The following is a 25,909-nucleotide window of genomic DNA, read 5'->3' on the forward strand; positions in this document are numbered from 1 at the left end:
TGTACCTGCATTATTGTGTAAAACATGGACAGTTTAGAGGAGAAAGTTAAAATGAAAGGGTTGAAACTGAATGAAATGCTGTCAGGCTGCCACACAGAGCTCCTCACAATATATATTCATGTACAGCAGACACACAATAAACTTGACTTACACACATTTATATACAATGTATAACATTTATATGTTTATGTGTATATATGTGAAGGATTTGGCTCAAATGTCTCTCAGTCTTCCTCCTGAGGATAAACACTTTGTACGATGGCTGACAGAGGTCTGGCTGAATGTTTCTCCGGCTGAATGTCATTTACATAAGCAGGGCAGGATCCTGTGTTAGCGTTCTCCAGAGTTTATACAGCACACTTCACACACACCGCTGAGATGCTGCTGGTCAGAACAGAACTCAGCCGTGTAGATCAAATAAAGACGAGGATCTTTCATACCTACAGAGAGGCTGCTCAGAGGAGCTCAGAGTCCATGAGGTTGTGGGTAAATCCTGGACGTGGAACCCTGTTCTTCAGGTGTTCCAGAGATGCACATAGATTGTGGTGCAGATCGTGTTACACCATCATTTGTGTGTTTCTGCTCCAGAACATAAAGAATCTTGTTTTTGTCCCCGCAGCAGACTCGTTGCAAACCTGTTGGCCAGGTTTCATAATGAGCTCTGATGTCTCATGACGCTACCATGTGTGAACAGGGTAAAGAATAGTGGGCTTAGGACACAGCCGTAGGGTATTCCGTTATTAAAGAGAAAAGTCCAGAATCCAGTTGGAGACCAAGGATTTTAAACCAAGTGTGTGAAGCAATAAAATAATAAATGAGATGAATTATCACTTACAGAGTGTGTTTGATTTATTTATAGTTTTATTTATTTGGTCAACGTCTCCTCCTGGTTCAGGTGAGTAACGCTCCTGAGTTTTGTTTTTATTTTCATTAATTACAGTAAAATTACATTAAAATAATTTATTCCATAATATTAAAATTCATAACTTAGATTAGAGATTTTTATTGCAGTTTGATCTTTATCTTAAATCTAATGGTCTTGTTAGGAGTCCGTTGTAGTTGATTACTTAAATTTCATGCTGTGGTATTTTATTTTATTATTTTATTTGTTTGTGCCTTTTTAAAACTGATTTCACCATATTATAGGAAACAGTCTTAAATATTACAAGAATATGTAAACACATTATTACAGGAAAGACAATTTATTTATTTATAGAACATAAAGGGGGAAATAAAAGCTAAAAAGATTTTTGATTTGTATTTTAGATTTATTTTTAAATAGTTTAATATCAGTGTTACAGAAAAATGTCTGGAGCCTCCAAGCTGACAGTGATGTAAAGCTCACTCTACTGTGGATAGTGTCGCTGTGACACTGAGCCCCAGTGTGCCACGCCCCCCTCTCAGTGAGCACACTCTGTCTCTGGCCACACCCCAGCTCATGATTGGTTCATGGACTAATTGTCTCCAGCTGCTTCCTTATTTAAGGAGGCAGCCTCTGTGGAGACAATGGGAACTATTTGACTACTATTTTGGTTTGTGTATGTTCTTTGTTTGGCTGGGCTATGGATTTTGTTTCTAGGTCTTGTTAAGTCATGCCCTGTCATGTTTCTAGGTCTTGTTAAGTCATGCCCTGTCATGTTTCTAGGTCTTGTTAAGTCATACTAGTCATGTTATGTTAGCTGTGTTTAGTTTTGTTTTGCCTTGTTAGTTTGTTTTGCCTCGTTTGCTTTGTTTTGCCTTGTTTGTCCTTAGTTATGAATAAATAAATATTAGTTTTGTATACATCTCTGCATGTGTGTCCGCCCCTTTTGTCTCGGTCCTTAGCCCCAGCGTGACAGTCGCCTGAAGTAACCGCTGTAAAAGTTTAATGTACAATTTAAATTAAACTCAGTAAACGTACGAATGATGATGAAGCTTCTACAGGAATTCGGTCACAAACCGATATGACGCTGATTTAAACTTTATTGTCTTTCATGTTTCAGTGCTGAAATTCACCTGGACAGCAGCAGGTGAGTTATATATGGGGAGCCACAGATCCCCCCCCAACCCCTTACCGAGACCTGAGACATAGCCAATCATAGACCCAACCCTGGATCCCAGCTAGCATTTATTTAGCATTTAGACCAATGAAAATAAAAATGAAGTCTTTGGTTCTGATTTGCTAAAATAATAATAAAAAACACGTCTTTTTCTTTCTTAAACTTTCTGATATTATTTCATTGCAACAACGAAACTGAATTTAAATCTAAAAATATTTGATTAAAATGATGATAAAAGTGAGTTCAGTGTCACTGAACCCAAAGTTCTGTTTTACAGAAACAACAAAAAAGATCCTAATGTGGTATTACAGATTCCTGAGGGGTAAGAGCACACACACACTCATTTATACACACACACACACACACTCATTTATACACACACACACACACACTCATTTATACACACACACACACACTTATACACACACACACACACACATTTATACACACACACACATTTATACACACACACACACACACACACACACACTCATTTATACACACACACACACACTCATTTATACACACACACACACTTGTACACACATACACTTGTACACACATACACACACAGATCTAAACTCTAACCGTTAGTTAGTTTTTATTTTATGTTTTAAAATTTATCAGTTAAAACGTGTTACTGCAGTCAGAGAACCAAACTCAAACTCCCACCATTCCAGATGTTATGGAAACATTCAGTGTGGCCGTGTTTAAGGCTTTTTGGTATGACACAAAGGAAGAGAATTTAAATGTTTTATGACTGTTTATCTAAATAAAATCAAACAAATAATTCTGAGAGACCAAAACACAGTAACAGCAGCCATCAGAAAGGGGGCAAATACTTTTTACACCACTGTATTTATGTATGTATGTATTTCTGTATATACATCTGTAAATGTAAAGAGTTTTAAATAATGACATTAAATTTATCACTCATTTATTCAAACTTTTTTCAGGACTTTATATAATCAGCCCAGTGTGACGAATATGTGAGTAACTACAAATTTCACCTGTGAGAGGTCGTGTGTGTGTGAGAGACCGCGTGTGTGTGAGAGACCGTGTGTGTGTGTGAGAGACCACGTGTGTGTGAGAGACCGCGTGTGTGTGAAAAACCGTGTGTGTGTGTGTGAAAGACCGCGCGTGTGTGTGTGTGAGACCGCGTGTGTGTGTGTGTGAGACCGCGTGTGTGAGACCGCGTGTGTGAGACCGCGTGTGTGAGACCGCGTGTGTGTGTGAGAGACCGTGTGTGTGTGTGTGTGTGTGAGAGACCATGTGTGTGAGAGACCATGTGTGTGAGAGACCACGTGTGTGTGAGACCACGTGTGTGTGAGAGACCATGTGTGTTAGACCACGTGTGTGCGTGAGAGACCGCGTGTGTGTGACAGACTGCGTGTGAGAGACCGCGTGTGTGTGAGATATCGTGTGTGTGTGTGAGACCGTGTGTGTGAGAGACCGCGTGTGTGTGTGAGACCGCGTGTGTGTGTGAGACCGCGTGTGTGTGTGAGAGATACCGTGTGTGTGTGTGAGACCGCGCGTGTGTGTGTGTGTGTGTGTGTGAGACCGCGCGTGTGTGTGTGTGTGTGAGACCGCGCGTGTGTGTGTGTGTGTGAGACCGCGCGTGTGTGTGTGTGTGTGTGTGTGTGTGAGACCGCGTGTGTGTGTGAGAGACCATGTGTGTGAGAGACCACGTGTGTGTGAGACCACGTGTGTGTGAGAGACCATGTGTGTGTTAGACCACGTGTGTGCGTGAGAGACCGCGTGTGTGTGACAGACTGCGTGTGAGAGACCGCGTGTGCGTGTGAGAGACCGCGTGTGTGTGAGATATCGTGTGTGTGTGTGAGATATCGTGTGTGTGAGAGACCGTGTGTGTGAGAGACCGTGTGTGTGAGACCGTGTGTGAGACCGTGTGTGTGAGAGACCGTGTGTGTGAGACCGTGTGTGTGAGACCGTGTGTGTGAGAGACCGCGTGTGTGTGTGAGAGACCGCGTGTGCGTGTGAGAGACCGCGTGTGCGTGTGAGATGTCGCGTGTGAGATGTCGCGTGTGCGTGTGAGACCGCGTGTGCGTGTGAGACCGCGTGTGCGTGTGAGACCGTGTGTGTGTGAGACCGCGTGTGTGTGTGAGACCGCGTGTGTGTGAGACCGCGTGTGTGTGTGAGACCGCGTGTGTGTGTGAGAGACCGTGTGTGTGAGAGACCGTGTGCGTGTGTGTGAGACCGTGTGCGTGTGAGACCGTGTGTGTGTGAGACCGTGTGTGTGAGACCGTGTGCGTGCGTGTGTGAGAGAGAGACCGTGTGTGTGTGTGTGTGTGTGTGTGTGTGTGTGTGTGTGTGTGTGTGTGTGTGTGTGTGTGTGAGAGAGATCGTGTGTGTGTGAGACTGTGTGTGTGAGAGACCGTGTGTGTGAGAGAGACTGTGTGTGTGAGTGTGTGTGTGAGAGAGACCGTGTGCGTGTGTGTGTGAGACCGTGTGCCTGTGTCTGTGAGAGACCGTGTGTGTTAGAGACTGTGTGTGTGTGTGTGTGTGTGTGTGTGTGTGTGTGTGTGTGTGTGTGTGTGTGTGTGTGTGTGAGAGAGACCGTGTGTGTGTGTGTGAGACCGTGTGTGTGTGTGAGACCGCGTGTGTGTTTGAGACCACGTGTGTGTTTGAGACCGCGTGTGTGTGTGAGAGAGACCGCGTGTGTGTGTGAGAGAGACCGCGTGTGTGTGTGTGTGTGTGTGTGTGTGTGTGTGTGTGTGTGTGTGTGTGAGAGAGAGACCGTGTGTGAGAGAGAGAGAGAGAGAGAGAGAGAGAGAGAGAGAGAGAGAGAGAGAGAGAGAGAGTTTGATAGTGATGGTGAGAGACAATGATAGTGTGTGAGTAAGTTTGGTGGTGCATGCAAGAGGATATGATAGTGCATAAGAGAGAATGCAGCCAAGAATTATGAGAGTGTGTGTGTGCGTGCGTGCGTGTGTGTATATGTGTGCGTGCGTGTGTGCGTGCATGTGTGTATTTTAGACGGCCAGATGTTGTCACGACAACCCCATGGTTAGCTCCAATCGTTTGGGACGGCACATTCGATCAGACAGTGATGGACGCCATTTACAAACAACAAAACATCACAGTGGCAACCACCGTATTTGCTTTGGGCAAGTAGGTCATCACCGTTACCGTTACTTCACTCATACCGCGTCGTTACAGTCAGACTACATGTTTCAGTCGTTTACATGGACCTGCGTTTCTGTTCCATTATTTATGTTATTTCAGTAATAGTTGACATAAATGTAAATAATGTAAATAATTGAACTTCCTGCAGGTACGTTGACTTCCTGAAGGACTTTTTGGAGACGGCAGAGAAGAACTTTTTTCTGCATTACAACGTTCATTATTACGTGTTTACAGATCGGCCGGACGATGTTCCAGCGGTGACTCTAAGTCCGGGACGTAAGCTGACTGTTCTAAAAACGGCGAGCTCAGACCGCTGGCAGGAAATCACGCTGAGGAGGATGGAGATGATCGAGAAGCTGATCGAGGAACACCTCATTCACAAAGCCGAGTACATATTCAGTCTTGACGTGGACTGCAAGTTCTATGGCCCCTGGGGGGCGGAGTCTTTGGGTGACATCGTCGCCACTCTGCACCCTGGGTATTACGGAGAATCGCGAAACAAATTTCCATACGAGCGGCGGCCTGAATCGCAGGCCTACATCCGGCAAGAAGAGGGGGACTACTACTATGGGGGTGCAGTGATCGGGGGGCGCGTGGACAGGGTGCTCAAACTCACCAAGACGTGTCGCAAACAGTTGGACGTGGACCGAGAAAATAAAATCGAGGCGGTGTGGCAAGAGGAGTCTCATTTAAACAAGTACTTCCTGTACAACAAACCCAGCAAGGTGCTCTCACCTGAGTACCTGTGGCAGGACTTCAAAGCAAAACCCCCCAACATAAAAGTGATCCGTTTCTCTCAGGTCATCAAGAACTATGCACAGGTTCGACCCAACCCCTGATGCACTTCTCACAATCAGACCGTAGCAGGGTTATGGTTAGGGTTAGGGGTAGGGTTCCCTCGATATTTCACACTTTTTATCTCGTTAAGCTCGTTATCCGCTGTGGGTTCCGGGTTCAGTTAAACATTTTAAGCTGTAACACACCACACCTTCCTCCACCATCCAGACTGCTCCCTAATAAACACCCTGGTGCATTCCAGTCACCCCGTAGTTCCCTGTGTAGTCGACTACATTCCAGTTCGTGGTAGTCTTGAGTGCTGGAGTTAAAGACAACTGGATTTTAGGTTCCTGACTCCCCATCAGCCTTTCAAATGAGAGGCGAAACGTCTTCAAAAACCTAAAGGACGTCCAGTAGCATTTAACTCGAGACTACTTGGGGAATTCGTCTATTTTAAGTAAGATTCCAAACTGTAGGAAGTAAAGTCGTTCAACTGGAAAGGACGTTCAGACTGTAGGGTGTTGTGAGTTACGCTTCATCACTAAACAAAAAGTCGACGGTAAAATTTACCCATCAGTCACAGGCGTGTCTCGCTGGTTATCTAAGAGTAGTGACCGATACGAGCAGGTTTACGTCAAACTAACGTTTCATTAATCTTATAAATAATGTAACAAACGAATCTGTTCAGTTCTCCTGATACTTTCTGTTCCACTGAATCTAATTTGTCATAACCAGTAATCCTGTGTTAAAGCTCAGACTGTTCTCCACCCTCCTGTTACTACTTTACTCTAGTGCTTGAGAGTAAAATACTACCCAAATTTAATGTAAATGGTTGTTACTCTTGAGTTTGAAAAGTTTACCTGCAATACGTCAGTCATACGTACAGCAGACACCACACCCCGTCACTTCTGAGCTTCACATAACTAACACCTAACTAACTTCTGCTCTTGTGAGTGCAGACCGAGTCTTCAACAATATCAGAGCGAGAGAGGAAAATGGGATGAACTGAAGGATGGAGCTGTAGTTCAGAATGGCTGGAGGGGTGTAAAGTTTCACTAAAGGGGTGAAGTGAAGCAACGAGCGTGTTGATATGGATCACTGGCTGGTGTGGGAGGAGTTTTCAGTCATGGATGTTGATGAATTATGAGATGTGGTCCATGTGTAACATGATCTTTCCTTTTTTTTTTTGTATCTGTTGGTCCTGGATATTGTAAAGTTGCTTTGAGACAATGTCTATTGTAAAAAGCGCTATATAAATAAAGTTGACTTGAATCTGGTGCTTTTTCCACTCATGACGGTCACACAGAAACATTCATACGTGATCTTTAGACTCAGATGTCGTTTGGGTAGTGATTGATAAAAACCGTTGTGTCAAATATTGTTCCAGTCGGGGTCAGTTACATCTGATTCTCTGTGATTAAATGTGGTCCTAATTTAGGAAAATATATATATTCTAATCTCTCCTTTTTAAAACCGGGTGTACGACACGTGAGCTTGGTGAGTTTAGTGCAGGGTTTAATGCAGGATAGCAAGAGTTTTGGGTTTTTATGAAGCTCAGTTTTCCTATCGTACTTGTCATGGTTTTCATGGTTGTACTTTAAATACTTTTAAATAAAACTGGAAATAAACACTTGATTTATGATTTTTTACTTTACATCACTTATTATTGTTTGTTTATTAGGATTTTAATGTGATGTTTTACACTTCCAATAGGACAGGTAGTTACTGCTTACACAAGATTCATCAGTTCAAGTTTAATATCAAACACAGTCATGAACTATTTAGTGTCTCCAGTTCACCTCACATGCCTTTGTACTGTGGGAGGAAACCGGAGCTCCAGGAGGAAACCCACGTGGACACGGAGAACATGCAAACTCCACACAGAAATAAATAAGGATACATTTAAATCATAAACTTTTCTTCCTGACCTTTGCAGTAGTTTTTTACTGGGCACAGTCAACCTAACCATATTTATATGGGCTCAGATAAAGATAAATTATATTACAGAACTTTTTACACCTCATTCATTCATGGTCAAGCTGTTATCCTTAATGAAGAACACTTCTCACCCACTGTATGAGACTGTGGCAGCACTGGGCAGCTCCTTCAGCGACAGGCTTCTTCACCTGTGTTGCTCAAAGGAGAGATACAGCAGCTCCTTTCTTCCTTCTGCTATCAGACTATATAACCAGCACCGCCCCAAGCACAGACATTCATCTCCATCACAATAATTATATGGTTTTATTTCTGCACTCATTTAAAATGAACCTGAACCATGTTCAATACCTTTTAAAAATAGTGCAATATTTGTTAAACTTTTAAACTGTTCAACTATTTTTTTGTAAATTTATATATCTTTTATATAACTTTACATTTTTATTTTTTTTATATATGTATAAACATTTATACATCTCAATATTCTTGAAAGCTGCTGTAACGCTGTTAATTCGGGGTATTAAAAGTGTCAGTGTTTTAACTGTAGTTCTACCAATGACCACAAGGTGGGGAAATCCCTCCACCAGCCAGTGGAACTTTCGGTTTTACAAAGGCCTGTCGATGTTTAAATACATCATATTGTACAATAATGTACAATACAATAACTCATCATGAAGCTTAAATTAACCTGAACTAATAACAATAATAATAATAATAATAACTTTGTTGTTATTTTCTACAATTTTTCTTATTATCAATAAGCAGTGAGTGCTGCATAGTGAGTAGGTACACCCCATCAATGCCGTAATTGGGACAAACATCCATTAGAGACCCTGAACACAGAGTTCTGTAAAAGTACACAGACACACCACTAACACACCACCGACAAACCACGACACACCACGAACACACACCGACACACCACGAACACACACCGACACACCACGAACACACACCGACACACCACGAACACACACCGACACACCACCGACACACCACCGACACACACCACCGACACAAAAAGATACACCACCGACACACACAGACACACCACCGACACACCGACACACCGCCGACACACAGAGACACCACCGACACACACCACCGACACAAAAAGATACACCACCGACACACCACCGACACACCACCGACACACAGAGACACCACCGACACACACAGACACACCACTAACACACACACCACTAACACACCCATACATTACTAACACACACAGACACACCACTAACACACACCCATACACCACTAACACACACCCATACATTACTACACCGACACACCACTCACACACCGACACACCACTAACACACACCGACACACCACTAACACACCCAGACACACCACTAACACACCCAGACACACCACTAACACACCCATACATTACTAACACACACAGACACACCACTAACACACACAGACACACCACTAACACACACCCATACATTACTAACACACACAGATACACCACTAACACACAGATACACCACTAACACACACAGATACACCACTAACACACACAGACACACCACTAACACACACCCATACATTACTAACACACACAGATACACCACTAACACACAGATACACCACTAACACACACAGATACACCACTAACACACCCAGACACACCACTAACACACCCATACATTACTAACACACACAGACACACCACTAACACACACCCATACATTACTAACACACACAGATACACCACTAACACAGACACACCACTAACAGACACACCACTAATACACACAGACACACCACTAACACACAGACACACCACTAACACACACCCATACATTACTAACACACACAGACACACCACTAACACACAGATACACCACTAACACACAGATACACCACTAACGCACACAGACACACCACTAACGCACACAGACACACCACTAACAAACACAGACACACCACTAACACACACCCATACACCACTAACACACACCCATACACCACTAACACACAGACACACCACTAACACACAGACACACCACTAACACACAGATACACCACTAACACAGACACACCACTAACGCACACAGACACACCACTAACACACAGACACACCACTAACACACACCCATACACCACTAACACACACCCATACACCACTAACACACAGACACACCACTAACACACAGACACACCACTAACACACAGACACACCACTAACACACAGACACACCACTAATACACAGATACACCACTAACACAGACACACCACTAACGCACACAGACACACCACTAACGCACACAGACACACCACTAACAAACACAGACACACCACTAACACACAGACACACCACTAAAACACACCCATACACCACTAACACACACCCATACACCACTAACACACACAGATACACCACTAACACACACACACCACTAACACACAGACACACCACTAATACACAGATACACCACTAACACACACACACCACTAACGCACACAGACACTAATAACACACACAGATACACCACTAATACACAGATACACCACTAACACACAGACACACCACTAACACACCCATACATTACTAACACACACAGACACAGACACACCACTAACACACACAGACACACCACTAACACACACACAGACACACAGACACACCACACACACACATAACACACACAGACACACCACTAACACACACACACCACTAACACACACAGACACACCACTAACACACACAGACACACAGACACACCACTAACACACACAGACACACCACTAACACACAGACACACCACTAACACACACCACTAACACACACAGACACACCACTAACACACACAGACACACAGACACACCACTAACACACACAGACACACCACTAACACACAGACACACCACTAACACACAGATACACCACTAATACACAGACACACCACTAACACACACACACACCACTAACACATAGACACCACTAACACACACCACTAACACACGCCGATACACCACTAACACACACACCACTAACGCACACACACACCACTAACGCACAGACACTAATAACACAGACACACCACTAACACACAGACACACCACTAACACACAGACACACCACTAACACAGACACACCACTAACAGACACACGCCGATACACCACTAACACACACACCACTAACACACACAGACACTAACACACACAGACACTAATAACACAGACACACCACTAACACACACAGACACAGCACTAACACACACCGATACACCACTAACACACCCATACATTACTAACACAGACACACCACTAACACACCCCCATACATTACTAACACAGACACACCACTAACACAGACACACCACTAACACACACCGATACACCACTAACACACCCATACATTACTAACAGACACAGACACACCACTAACACACCCATACATTACTAACACAGACACACCACTAACACACAAAGATACACCACTAACAAACACAGACACACCACTAACACACACCCATACATTACTAACACACACAGATACACCACTAACACACAGACACTAATAACACACGCAGACACACCACTAACCCACGCTAGTCAGAATAAACAATTAGAATAAACCAAATTACACAAAAACTTAGAACTAAATATCTGAATTATTGGGAAATTGAAACTAAAACTCAGAGTAAAATGCAGTTATTTATTATTTGTTGTTATTTGGCCCTAAACAGACACTACAGTCCAGCAGATTATCTGAGCACAGTATCCGACCCTAAATTAAGAAACACCCTGACGAGTGTGGTGGAAAAAATGAAGACTGGATTATAAGTAGAAAAAGAGATTTATTCTTGTCTGCAGAGAAGGATCACACCGACAAGCCTCTCATAGAAAACTGAGCAGTGTGATCTAGAACAAAGGTACAGTTTCTCTTATATACATGGAGACAATTGTCCTTGTGTGACAGTGGGAAAGTTCACACATTGGCAAATAGTAACAGATGTTATTAAGGTAATAAACAGGAACTGTTTGAATTCAACTACTACGGGATCTGTAAGTCGTAAAACCGTGAGCAACAGGATTTGTAGGTCACTCCATTGCGATTGTGACGGAGTGGTGGACGTAATTAGTTAAAGTTTAGTGGTGGTTTAGTTTAAAGTTGCTCGACAACGCCACCTAGAGGAATTTCACCCCTAGGAAATATTTATACTGTATAACAGGCACTTAAGGCCCAGAAAGAAAGACACCCAGGTTCGAACACACTTAGAGACCAGAGACGTACTTCCAACACTTAATAAATTGTATTAACAATTGTTTGCAACCAATAATAATTACTAACTCAAGAGGCAAAGGACACTTATCTCTCTTGGGTGTCACACAATGAGGTAAGCACAGAGTCCTAGTCTCTTACAGCCCCCTTACACCACACAAACAAGACAAAAATAGAAAATACACATACAATACTACAGTACAATAAACCATAAGTCAAAATAAACATGGAAACGGAAACATGAATATGGAAACAATCATATAAACAAAATATTTATACAAAACAATAACTCAAATACGATTCAGGCAAAACAATAATGTAAACAAAAATGACAGTCTGACCAAACAGTAGTTTAGCAAGACCCAATGCAGGCAAAACAGTCGATCAGGCAAAACAGTCGATCCAGACAGAACAATAGTTCCAGCAGAACACCAATAAGGCAAAACAGCAGCACTCAGGAAACTGGAACCAAGCCAGCACGATCCAGGCTAAAAGACCTATAAAATACACAACACTTAAAATGATCGACTCACACGATGACCAATTTAAAAATAAATCATATACCTACCAGGATACAGCAATGCAGTTTTCCGCGCAGTGAAAGTCAGAGTACAGACCAGCGGGCACAACAGCTACCGTAGTCCCAGTAGTGTAATGTAGCCGCTATTTTCACTCGACTGAAGGCGAAACACGCCAACAGAAACGCAGAGAAAACCCGCAACATAGCACCGGTACTACAAACACAAGCCCACATGGCTTTTAATCGTTAAGAAGCGATTCACCGGGAGACACGAAACCAAACTCGTCCATGCCGGCACGGACATCAGATGCCCCGGAAGAGGAAGCAGCAGGAAGTGCACCACAGGTAGCCAACCAATGCCCATACTTATAGCATGGGAAAGGACTGCCCAGCAATTTAAAGGTACCTACAAATCATCCTCAGCTGGAGAGCAATTTAGATGAAATCAACACAAAACCCCATCCTGCTACACAAGCAATGCGTTCTTTGTTATGCATTAATTAACATTTTCCTTTACACGAGGTACAGACTGAGCACACACGACCTGGCCGTGGAGACGGGGCGACACACCCGGTCCTGGCTGCCCCGGGAGGAGAGGTCGTGTCAGCACTGCACTCTCAGTACAGTAGAGACGGAGCTGCACTTCCTCACCCGGTGTACCAAGTACCACCACGTCCGCTCCCAATTCTTCCCTAAATTTAACAACATCATCCCCAACTTCACCTCCCTCCCAGACCCCGACAAACTGCCCCACCTACTGGGGGAGCACAGAGAGAGCTGCACACTAGCAGCACTCTATACACACACCTGTCACCAGGTGAGGGACAGTGGGTGACCATGTCTCATACACACATACAGTGTATCACAAAAGTGAGTACACCCCTCACATTTCTGCAGATATTTAAGTATATCTTTTCATGGGACAACACTGACAAAATTACACTTTGACACAATGAAAAGTAGTCTGTGTGCAGCTTATATAACAGTGTAAATTTATTCTTCCCTCAAAATAACTCAGTATACAGCCATTAATGTGTAAACCACCGGCAACAAAAGTGAGTACACCCCTTAGTGAAAGTTCCTGAAGTGTCAATATTTTGTGTGGCCACCATTATTTCCCAGAACTGCCTTAACTTTCCTGGGCATGGAGTTTACCAGAGCTTCACAGGTTGCCACTGGAATGCTTTTCCACTCCTCCATGACGACATCACGGAGCTGGCGGATATTCGAGACTTTGCGCTCCTCCACCTTCCGCTTGAGGATGCCCCAAAGATGTTCTATTGGGTTTAGGTCTGGAGACATGCTTGGCCAGTCCATCACCTTTACCCTCAGCCTCTTCAATAAAGCAGTGGTCGTCTTAGAGGTGTGTTTGGGGTCATTATCATGCTGGAACACTGCCCTGCGACCCAGTTTCCGGAGGGAGGGGATCATGCTCTGCTTCAGTATTTCACAGTACATATTGGAGTTCATGTGTCCCTCAATGAAATGTAACTCCCCAACACCTGCTGCACTCATGCAGCCCCAGACCATGGCATTCCCACCACCATGCTTGACTGTAGGCATGACACACTTATCTTTGTACTCCTCACCTGATTGCCGCCACACATGCTTGAGACCATCTGAACCAAACAAATTAATCTTGGTCTCATCAGACCATACAACATGGTTTTAGTAATCCATGTCCTTTGTTGACATGTCTTCAGCAAACTGTTTGCGGACTTTCTTGTGTAGAGACTTCAGAAGAGGCTTCCTTCTGGGGTGACAGCCATGCAGACCAATTTGATGTAGTATGCGGCGTATGGTCTGAGCACTGACAGGCTGACCCCCCACCTTTTCAATCTCTGCAGCAATGCTGACAGCACTCCTGCGCCTATTTTTCAAAGACAGCAGTTGGATGTGACGCTGAGCACGTGCACTCAGCTTCTTTGGACGACCAACGCGAGGTCTGTTCTGAGTGGACCCTGCTCTTTTAAAACGCTGGATGATCTTGGCCACTGTGCTGCAGCTCAGTTTCAGGGTGTTGGCAATCTTCTTGTAGCCTTGGCCATCTTCATGTAGCGCAACAATTCGTCTTTTAAGATCCTCAGAGAGTTCTTTGCCATGAGGTGCCATGTTGGAACTTTCAGTGACCAGTATGAGAGAGTGTGAGAGCTGTACTACTAAATTGAACACACCTGCTCCCTATGCACACCTGAGACCTAGTAACACTAACAAATCACATGACATTTTGGAGGGAAAATGACAAGCAGTGCTCAATTTGGACATTTAGGGGTGTAGTCTCTTAGGGGTGTACTCACTTTTGTTACCGGTGGTTTAGACATTAATGGCTGTATATTGAGTTATTTTGAGGGAAGAATAAATTTACACTGTTATATAAGCTGCACACAGACTACTTTTCATTGTGTCAAAGTGTCATTTTGTCAGTGTTGTCCCATGAAAAGATATACTTAAATATCTGCAGAAATGTGAGGGGTGTACTCACTTTTGTGATACACTGTACACACGCACACACACAAACTCACACACACTCACGCACACACAAACTGATCGTTATTACTACCTCATTAATGTAAATATTATAATTTTATTGTTATTATTTTGCACTGTTTTTATTAATATTTTATTCTATTTTATATTTTTTTTGCACATGTAACTGTTCTGTATATTTTTTTTATTTCTTATTTTTATTTTTAATATTTCCCTGTAACTTGCTTTGGCAATACGAATGTCCTTATTTGTCATGCCAATAAAGCTTCTTTTGAGTTTGAGGTACCGTGTAGGGATTAGGGTGTAGGGTTACCGGTGAGTTTAGGGTGTTGGGAGTAAACATAAAGGTGTAGGGTGTAGGGTGTAAGTTGTTTTTCAAATGTAGACACTTCCCGTCTACAGAGAACCAATCATCACGCTGGGTGCAGCGGGGAGCCCCGCCTCCTACATGAGGAAGTAGGCGGCGCTAGTGAGCAGAAGTTGAGCTCACCTGTCGGCGGTGACACCTTGAGTCGTGAGGTAACTTCATTCTTAAATAAATCAGGGATTAACCTTCACTTGGGGTTAACAGGGGTGTGTAGTGCGAGTTACGGTGTGGTTAGAGTGTAAGTAAGCTCCTGTGATGGGGGTGTTTGGGGCAGTAGTAGTTCCGGGGCGGTTGTTGTTGTTGTTGTTTACTGTACAGGTGAGCGTTACAGGGTTAGCGCGCGCCGTCACCTTTTCCACCGCCTACCTGAACATCTCACAGACGCAGCCTGACTCGAACCTGACCGAGTGGAGTCGAGAGGAGATCGGTCTGTACGGGATCGACTCTCCCACCCGATCCGTTACCGGAGCCCTACACCTGGCTGACCCCATCCACGCATGTGCAAACGACACCCGCTTCGAGCTGGCCCACGGTAGCGCGCAGTGGGTCGCGCTCATTCAGCGCGGGCACGGGTGCACGTTCACGCAGAAGATCAACGCGGCGGCGCGCAGCGGAGCTTCAGCAGCGGTTATCATCAACGAGCCCGGAACAAACAACCGCGTCATCCAGATGTCACATCCGGGTAATTACATCACCTGTAACACCTTATTATTTATTCACTATTATTATTGTTTAGGGTTAGGGCTCGGTGGGTAGCACTGTCGCCTCACAGAAAAAGGTCCTGGGTTCGATTCCCAGGTGGAGCGGTCTGGGTCCTTTCTGTGTGGAGTTTGCATGTTCTCCCCGTGTCTGTGTGGGTTTCCTCCGGGAGCTCCGGTTTCCTCCCACAGTACAGAGGCGTGTAAGTGAGGTGAACTGGAGACACTAAACTGGTCATGACTGATATTAAACTTGAACTGATGAATCTTGTGTAATAAGTAACTACCTGTCCTGTCATGATGGAACCACAGTGTAAAACATTACGTTATAATCCTAATAAATAAATAAATAAATTAATTAATTAATAAATATGATTTTTTTATGTCACATCCCAGTCATTACTGTACTAGTACCACTTAATTAATAATTTAATTATTAATTATTATTATGTTGTTATGCTGCTGCTTTATAAACAATGATGTAGATCCAAAGTTCGTAAAAGTTTTAAGATGATGCGGAGACCTCTGGCTGACGCGTGTTCCCTAATATCTAGTTCACTCGTTCCACAAAAAAGCAAAAAAGACTGCACTTTTCTTTATATGTTGAATTTTATTTAACTATAAACATATAAAATAACTTAAAAATGCACGTACTTCAGCTACAGCGTCTAACTATTACAACGAATTAATCTAAATTACCAGACACGGTCAGAAAACCGTTTGGCTCCATCCTCAATCATCATAAATCTAACCTGCGCACTAGCACCCAGCATAGCAAATATGACAGTAGTTCTTAAAGTGACAGCTATCACTTAAACATGAGAAAATAACAGAGATTAATATAAACAAATATGGACTTCCAAATTCAGCAATAACAAAATTATTCCAATACAAACAATATCCACATATGAATATAACCTAAACATAAAAAAGTTAAATTATTAAATTATCTAGGGGCATTTTGGCACCTACATTACCGGCCCCTAATTGTTCTCTAGGCTAAAATGAGAACAATTACCAACTTTTTTACTATTCCACAACTAACAATAATTCACAAAGTGTAAATTGTTTATAAATCTCAAAGTCACAGAATGGGAGTGCTAAGTGCACTTTCAGTTCTTTGCAGTTGGAACTAAGAAACAAAAAAAACCCAAAACCAAATTAGAGCCAGAGGTCACCAGTACATGGCTCATCGTTGGAGCTCAGTCCTCAGCACTGGCTCATTCTGCTTCCAGAAGAAGGCAGACCTTTGTAATAGGCCTGTCTAAGATGTTAGTTTTTGTCTTGATGTGCACTCGCCTCACAAGACCTTTCTTGTCAGAAATCACCTCAATCACTTTCCCCATAATCCAAGAGTTTCTAGGTGCACAATCGTCCACAAGAAGAACAATATCTCCCTCTACAAAGTTCCTTGTTATGGTAGACCACTTTTGTCGTTCCTGAAGTTGAGGTAAATATTCTTTAGTCCATCTTTTCCAAAACAGATTGGACATATATTGGACCTGCTTCCATCTACGACGTGAGTAACAATCATCCTTGTCAAATAGTCCTGGTGGCAGCAACGGCTTGGTCTTCATGAGTAGAAGGTGATTAGGAGTTAGTGCCTCAAGGTCATTTAGGTCACTAGAAGCCTTTGTGATGGGCCGACTGTTAAGGATAGATTCTGCTTCACAGAAGAATGTATGGAGATTTTCTTCATCAAGAACTTGTTCTTGCACAGTTGAATTTAGCACCTTCCTTACAGATCTAATTAAACGCTCCCAGACCCCACCATGATGTGAACCTGTAGGAGGGTTGAATGTCCACTTAATTCCACGTTGCATGCAGTGATGATTAATCTTTGCAATGTTCCATTCAGCAATGGCTTTCTTTAGTTCCCGCTCTGCTCCTACGAAGTTTGTCCCATTGTCGGAACGAAATTCCTTCACTTGTCCTCTTCGTGCTATGAAACGGCGGATGGCGTTAATACATGAGTCTGTGTCTAATGATGACGCAACTTCGATGTGTACCGCACGAATGGTCATACAAGTAAAGAGTACACCATATCTTTTAACCAAACTTCTTCCACGTTTCACCTCAAATGGTCCAAAATAATCAAATCCGACTTTGGAGAAAGGTGGATCATCTGAGACCACTCTTTCTAGGGGAAGATCTGCCATATTCTGTTTACCTATGGCTCCATGCAGACGACGACAGATCACACATTTGCTGAGAACCTTTCTAATGGCTGTATTAGCACTGGGAACCCAGTATTTCTGTCTCAATATGGAGAGGATGTGATTTCTTCCTCCATGTCCGATATCTTCATGAATCTTTCTGATTATCAGACTGACAATATGCAAGCCCTTAGGCAAAATCACAGGGTGCTTATGTTCCTCCGGCATTGATGCACGACTAAGTCTTCCACCAACACGTAATACTCCATCTTGAAGCACAGGGTTGAGCTTGTATAGATGGCTCCTACGATTCACGTACTGACCCTTGCTAAGAGTTGAAATCTCATCAGAGAACTTCTCTTTCTGGCAATGTTTGATGATCTCAGTCTCTGCTTCTTTAAGCTCTTCCACTGAAAGGCATGTCATTTTAAAGCTTGATTTGAAATGATCCATCTCACCTTTTACACACTGAGCCTGTTGGACTTCATTCAAGTTGTTTGCTTTGGAAACAGTGAACAATTTTTTTCTTTTCCGACACAGAGTTATTAGCAGTGATCTCAGCTTTAGGAACCATGCTGTAACTCTTTTTAATTTTGACCATGAAGAGTAGTGGTTGATTAGCTGCTTGACACCTATTTCATTTTCCACCAAATGTGTATAATTCACTGCCACTCTCTTGATCTCCAGATGGTCAAGCATGGGTTCTTCATTGCTATCTGGTTTTTGTGGCCAGTGTTCCAATGGGCCATAGAGAAAATTGGGACCAGAAATCCAGGTTTTGTATTTTATGAAATCCTTTGCACTTAGCCCTCTGGAGGCACAGTCAGATGGATTCTCGTTGGTGCCAACATATCTCCACTGTTCCACCTTGGAGTCTTTTAGAATGGTCGAAACTCGATTGGCCACAAAAGTTTTAAAACGTGCTTTCTCGCTTTCAAGATACTTGAGTACCACGGTACTATCTGTCCAGAAGATTGAGTCAGTGAGATTCAGTTGCAGCTCTCTTTTCAGCAAACTGTCCATTTTGACCATGACTGTAGCAGCAGTCAACTCCATTCGTGGTATGGTTGGCTGTCGTAAAGGTGCCACTCTGGATTTTCCCATCATAAAGGCACAATGCACTTGATTGTCCTTGTTTCGCAGAAGAAGATAGCTAACAGTGCCATAAGCATATTCGCTAGCATCTGCAAAATGATGCAACTGAGCAAATGTATGCTGTCCAAACCCCTTTGGTTTAATGCATCTTTCCATATTAAAATTCTCTAACTGAGAAAGTCCATCAAGCCATTTAGACCACCTTTGTTTAATGTTTTCTGGCAGTTCGTCATCCCATCCAATCTTTAACCTACAGATGTCTTGCAAAACCATTTTTGCTTGCAGGACCACAGGTGACAATATTCCTAATGGGTCATAAACTGAACTAGTGACCGACAACAATCCTCTTTTTGTGAGCGGACGTTCCCTAACTGTAATCTTAAACATGAAAGTGTCTGATTCAACGCACCAGTTTACTCCTAAAGCTCTCTCTGTAGGTAACTTATCCTGATCTAGATCAAGATTCTTTATCTCACTTGCCAGTTCACACTGTGGGAGGGAATCAAGCACCTTTCGACTATTGCTCACCCATTTGGTGAGATGGAAACCTCCTTTAGCACAGAGATCCATTAAATCTTGACAAAGTGATATGGCAGCTTCCTCTGATGGCATGGACTTGAGGCAGTCATCTACATAAAAATTGCATAACACCGTCTCAGTCACTTCACTCTTAAACTGTTCACAGTGATCCTCGGCACACTTTCTCAATGCAAAGCTGGCACAACTCGGGGAAGATGCAGCACCAAATAGATGTACAGTCATTTTGTGTTCAGTCAAACTCTTGCTACAGTCACCTCCTGCCCACCAGAGAAATCTAAGGAGATCAGAGTCATCTTCATGTACTTTGACCTGGTGGAACATGGCCTCCACATCTGCCATGACAGCCACAGAATCTTGTCTGAACCTTGTGATCACGCCAATAAGGCTGCTGGTTAAGTCCGGACCCTGCAATAACTGCTCATTCAGTGATATGCCCTGATAGGAGGCAGCACAGTCAAACACAACTCTCAACTTCTGTTTTACTGGATGATATACGCCATGGTGAGGAATATACCATATCCGTCCATCGTTGCGTTCCAGTTCTTTGTCAGACAGCTGCACTGCATAACCTTTTACAATTAAGTCATTCATAAAGGCAGTGTATTCTTGCTGGAAGCTCGAGTTTCTTTGAAATTTTCTCTGCAAACTGAGAGCTCGTTGTTCAGCAATTTTACGGTTGTTTGGCATGTTCACCTTGTTGTTCTTTAGAGGTAGGCAAATTTTATAATGTCCATCAATGAGCTTGGCTGATTCCATAACCATGTCCATAAACTGATGGTCCTCCCTGGACATCTCTACTTGTTCGTATTTCTCACTCTCAGGGAAATCAATCTTAAACTGCTGAAGCCACAAATTTTCTAACCTAGTCACAGTTATACGATTTACCATTGCCTTATTTAGTTTGCCGCTATTTTCCTTAAGTGGTCCATTGACGGTCCATCCAAGTTTTGTTCGTACGGCAAATGGCCCACCATTAATACTGCTTATAACTTCCCACGGCTCCATCGCCGTGGGTACATTTGCTCCAATAAGCAGCCCAACATTCGCTTCTATTTGTGGGAGATAGACCCCTCTTAGATAAGCCCACCTTTCTAAATCCTTCTTTTGTGGTATGTTCTCTATACCTACAGGTATCACTCTTTGTGTGAATACATCTGGAAGCCTGATAAACTGATTATCTGTCAAACTACCAACTTCTAGACCGGACACCACATATGTGCTCACAGGCTTCTCATCATTCATGGTTTTCAGTAGTATGTCAGTCTTTCTTCCACTGAGCCTCAGCTCTTTCATCAGTTCCTCAGTGCAAAAGGATGAGGAACTTCCTGCATCCAGAAACGCATAGGTTTCCACAATTGTATCACCTTTCTTTGATTTGACACGTACAGGAACAATTGTGAGCATGCACTCATCTTCACCGGCCCCATTAAGCCCTCTTTTGCTTTCAGGGTCAGCACTGACAAATAGACTAGTAACTGTTTGCTTCTCCTCATGGTCAGTTTTTTGTTGTGGGTCATTTACTGCGTCTTTCTTATTAATATGCAGCACAGTAGGATGTGTTAATGAGCACACTTGACAGCTCAACTTGTTCTTACAGTCCTTACTTAAATGACCATGCTTTAAGCATCCAAAACACAACCCTTTGCTCTGTAGGAATTGTATTTTTTCTTTGTGTGGCTTAATCTTTAAGTTTTTGCATGAGTTGATGCTGTGCTCTTCTTTACAAAACAGGCATGTCTTCATTGGTGCTTCAGTGCTGTTTACACTGTCTTTCTGTTCATCGTGCAAGGGTTTTGCACTTGTGGTGAATGTCTTCTTTATTATGCCTTTTTTCTGTGTCCTTTGATCTGTTTGAGCCTTTGTTATTGGGCTATCCTTTATGTCACCAAAGACAGGGTGCATGGTGATCTTTACTTGTTTATTAATGAAATCTACTAAATCCTTAAATTTCACTCTTCTGCTGTACCGATCCTGAATACTACATGCATTATTCCTCCATTTTTCACGTAGCTTGTATGGAAGCTTTGCTACAATGGCTTTAAGATTGGCTGCATTATCCATTTCTTCCATATAATTCACATCTGACATTGTGTTACAGCATGCAGTTAAAAACAGTGAAAAGGCATATAAGGAATCTCCATCTTCTGCCTTAATAGGGGCCCAGCTCAATGCCTTGTCCATGTAAGCCACAGAAATCCTGTAATCATTGCCGAAATGTTCCTTGAGCAGTTCTTTTGCTTTGCGATAACCTGCATCTGGATTCATGTGAATGCAGCTTTTAACTAACTCTCTCGGCTGTCCACGTGTAAACTGCTCTAAGTAATACAAACGATCTTTAGAGCTATCAGTACGCGCCTCAACTCCATGCTCAAATGCTCTGACAAATAAATGGTAGTCAAGGGGATCACCATTAAAGATGGGAATGTCTAATGGAGGCAACATAGACATTTTTTGATGCTTCACTATGAGCTCACTGATGTTGTGCTGACGTTCCATTAGCTCACTTAATGCACGTGCAGGTGGTGTTTTAACTGATTTGTGATCATCTACCTGGTCAGCACCATGCTCATGTTTCACTGAATTTGCATGGGTCGGTTTAATGTCCATACCATGCTGAGAACTCACAAGTGAATAATTCTCGAATTCATCCAGTACCTTCAGCTTTGCATCTGTTGCAGCAATTGCAGTCTGTAGCTCTAGTTGTTCTTTTTTTGCCCTTAACTCATTTTCTTGCCTTTCAATTTCTTGCCTTTGCTTCAGTGCAACGACCTTTGCTTGCAATTCCGCCTTTTCCATTTCAGCCTTAAGACGAGCAGATGAAGACGAGGAGCTCCCCAAGTCAGACCCTGACCTTCTACTTAACATACTCCTCTTACTAGAAGCAGCTGACACCAGTGAGGCGTTATCAGCATGGTTTGATGCTGTTTGAAACGGCATGTCTTGTTCGCACTGCTCATCAGCGTGCTTAATCCACATTTCCACTTTGTGCATGAACCCTTGAATCTTATGCACTTTCTCTGCAAAACGTACTTGATCATCATCAAACTCATTTTGAGGCAATGTTTGCGTCAATTCGGTGTTCAAATTGCACAGTTCTCTATAAGTGTCTTGGTACACTACAAAACGTGTTTGCTTGATGGAGTTTACGTTTGCATAATCATCCATTAGGCGCTCTAACTCCTTGGCTTGGTTCGTTAGATGTCCCAACTTAGCTTTCCTTAACTGCTTTAGTCGGTACACTTTCTCATCAAGCGCCTTTTCTGTCATTATTGATTTCCTTTTACAATCCGGAACCGTATTGTCCATTTTGTTACGTATTTTTAACACGCCTTTATGTTTACAGTATTGTCCTTTCCCTCCGTTAACTCCACACAGCGATGATGCTAATTCCACGTTAGGCTAATTTAGTGTATTAATAAATGAGTTGGGGTGAACTCACTCAGTAACGCGGTCCTCCGTAACTTCAGAAAGAATCCTCGTTAATCCCAACCTTGATTTCCTGTCGTCCAAGTCCTCCGCACGGAGCGGTTCAGGTTTTCTGACTAAAATGTAGATCCAAAGTTCGTAAAAGTTTTAAGATGATGCGGAGACCTCTGGCTGACGCGTGTTCCCTAATATCTAGTTCACTCGTTCCACAAAAAAGCAAAAAAGACTGCACTTTTCTTTATATGTTGAATTTTATTTAACTATAAACATATAAAATAACTTAAAAATGCACGTACTTCAGCTACAGCGTCTAACTATTACAACGAATTAATCTAAATTACCAGACACGGTCAGAAAACCGTTTGGCTCCATCCTCAATCATCATAAATCTAACCTGCGCACTAGCACCCAGCATAGCAAATATGACAGTAGTTCTTAAAGTGACAGCTATCACTTAAACATGAGAAAATAACAGAGATTAATATAAACAAATATGGACTTCCAAATTCAGCAATAACAAAATTATTCCAATACAAACAATATCCACATATGAATATAACCTAAACATAAAAAAGTTAAATTATTAAATTATCTAGGGGCATTATGGCACCTACAAATGAAATGTAATAAATTTAGATTGTTTTTGGTTTTAATTTGTGTTTTATTTGAAGTAAACATTTATTAAAACACCTACAGCAGCATTAGATGATTAATACAGTATCAGACCTCATTAAAACCGTAATAAGTCAAACCTTAAAACATAAATCTTTTATTTTATTTGTTTTACTCCGTAAATGTTTAGTTAAAATAAGAGTGTTTTATTACCCCAGTCTACAGCTGGGTACATGTCCCACAATCACCTGCTTTGCTTTGTTTATCCTTTACAAGATGGCGACACCCGTAAACACAGTGCCGTTTCTCTCCTAGAGTTTATTTCTGATTAATTTATATCACACATGAGAGGAAACGTTTTGTTCCTGATGGTTTGTAGGAATGGAGAGGATTTATCCTGAGTGAGTTCCTGGCTCAGTGTTTCCGTGGTACAGAGGAACAGCGGCGTGTTGTTACATCAGAGATGATTCACAGCTTCTATTTGATCCCAAGATCTTATTAATAAGATTGCTAGTACATGTGAGAACTTGTGATCGTTCTGATCTGCCTGACGCCGCGCTGCTTATAGTATCTGGGCCTGGGACCGGCACTGTGAGCTCACTGACAAGTGCACCCCCCTCCCCCCCCAAACAGAGCCAATCACGTTACAAGTGACATCAGCGCTGGGTCAAAGCACCCGAGCGTCCTGAACGTTCCTAATAACGTTACCTAAACACATGAAACTCACCTGATTCAAACGCTTCATCAGGTTATAAATGTGTGAGAGTGTGTGTGAGAGTGTGTGTGAGAGTGTGTGTGAGAGTGTGTGTGAGAGTGTGTGTGAGAGTGTGTGTGAGAGTGTGTGTGAGAGTGTGTGTGAGAGTGTGTGTGAGAGTGTGTGTGAGTGTGTGTATATGGATGGGTGTGAGAGTGTGTGTGAGTGTGTGTATATGTGTGTGTGTGGATGGGTGTGAGTGAGTGTGTGTGTGTGTGTGTGTGTGTGTGTGTATATGGGTGTGTGTGTGTGTGTGTGTGTGTGTGTGTGTGTGGATGGGTGTGAGTGTGTGTGTGTGTGTGGATGGGTGTGAGTGTGTGTGGATGGGTGTGAGAGTGTGTGTGTGTATATGTGCGTATATGTGTGTGGATGGGTGTGAGAGTGTGTGTGAGTGTGTGTATATGTGTGTGTGTGTGTGTGGATGGGTGTGACAGTGTGAGTGTGTATGTGTGTGTGTGTGTGTGTGAATGGGTGTGAGAGAGTGTGTGTGTGTGTGTGTGTGGATGGGTGTGAGAGAGTGTGTGTGTGTGTGTGTGTGGATGGGTGTGAGAGAGTGTGTGTGTGTGTGTGTGTGGATGGGTGTGAGTGAGTGTGTGTGTGTACAGTGTATCACAAAAGTAAGTACACCCCTCACATTTCTGCAAATATTTCATTATATCTTTTCATGGGACAACACTATAGACATGAAACTTGGATATAACTTAGAGTAGTCAGTGTACAGCTTGTATAGCAGTGTAGATTTACTGTCTTCTGAAAATAACTCAACACACAGCCATTAATGTCTAAATAGCTGCAACATAAGTGAGTACACCCCACAGTGAACATGTCCAAATTGTGCCCAAATGTGTCGTTGTCCCTCCCTGGTGTCATGTGTCAGGGTCCCAGGTGTAAATGGGGAGCAGGGCTGTTAAATTTGGTGTTTTGGGTACAATTCTCTCATACTGGCCACTGGATATTCAACATGGCACCTCATGGCAAAGAACTCTCTGAGGATGTGAGAAATAGAATTGTTGCTCTCCACAAAGATGGCCTGGGCTATAAGAAGATTGCTAACACCCTGAAACTGAGCTACAGCATGGTGGCCAAGGTCATACAGCGGTTTTCCAGGACA

General features: G+C 42.9%; 2 protein-coding genes and 1 long non-coding RNA gene across 3 annotated transcripts in view; 2 read left to right on the forward strand and 1 right to left on the reverse strand.

The window, feature by feature from the left end:
• The first annotated feature begins 4,058 nt into the window (after positions 1-4,058).
• On the forward strand, positions 4,059-6,022 carry LOC134303668 (globoside alpha-1,3-N-acetylgalactosaminyltransferase 1-like). The gene is made up of 4 exons (XM_062989145.1): positions 4,059-4,065; positions 4,111-4,123; positions 5,034-5,168; positions 5,332-6,022. The coding sequence occupies exons 1-4, from the start codon at positions 4,059-4,061 to the stop codon at positions 6,020-6,022; spliced, it is 846 nt and encodes a 281-aa protein (XP_062845215.1).
• Positions 6,023-11,698: 5,676 nt separating this feature from the next.
• LOC134303523 (uncharacterized) lies at positions 11,699-12,965 on the reverse strand. The gene is made up of 2 exons (XR_010007661.1): positions 12,712-12,965; positions 11,699-12,640 (listed from the first exon to the last, which is right to left on the reverse strand). It is a non-coding gene; the product is annotated as an uncharacterized LOC134303523 (long non-coding RNA).
• A 2,675-nt stretch (positions 12,966-15,640) lies between these two features.
• The window catches only part of rnf128a (ring finger protein 128a), a 19,990-nt gene continuing 9,721 nt past the window's right edge, over positions 15,641-25,909 (forward strand). The window contains exon 1 of the mRNA XM_062989023.1: positions 15,641-16,199. Coding sequence (XP_062845093.1) covers positions 15,773-16,199 — 427 coding nt within the window. The 5' untranslated portion in view covers positions 15,641-15,772. The remainder of the gene's footprint in view (positions 16,200-25,909) is intronic.

The sequence above is a fragment of the Trichomycterus rosablanca genome, chromosome 26 (assembly GCF_030014385.1).
Source record: "Trichomycterus rosablanca isolate fTriRos1 chromosome 26, fTriRos1.hap1, whole genome shotgun sequence".
Taxonomy (NCBI): domain Eukaryota; kingdom Metazoa; phylum Chordata; class Actinopteri; order Siluriformes; family Trichomycteridae; genus Trichomycterus; species Trichomycterus rosablanca.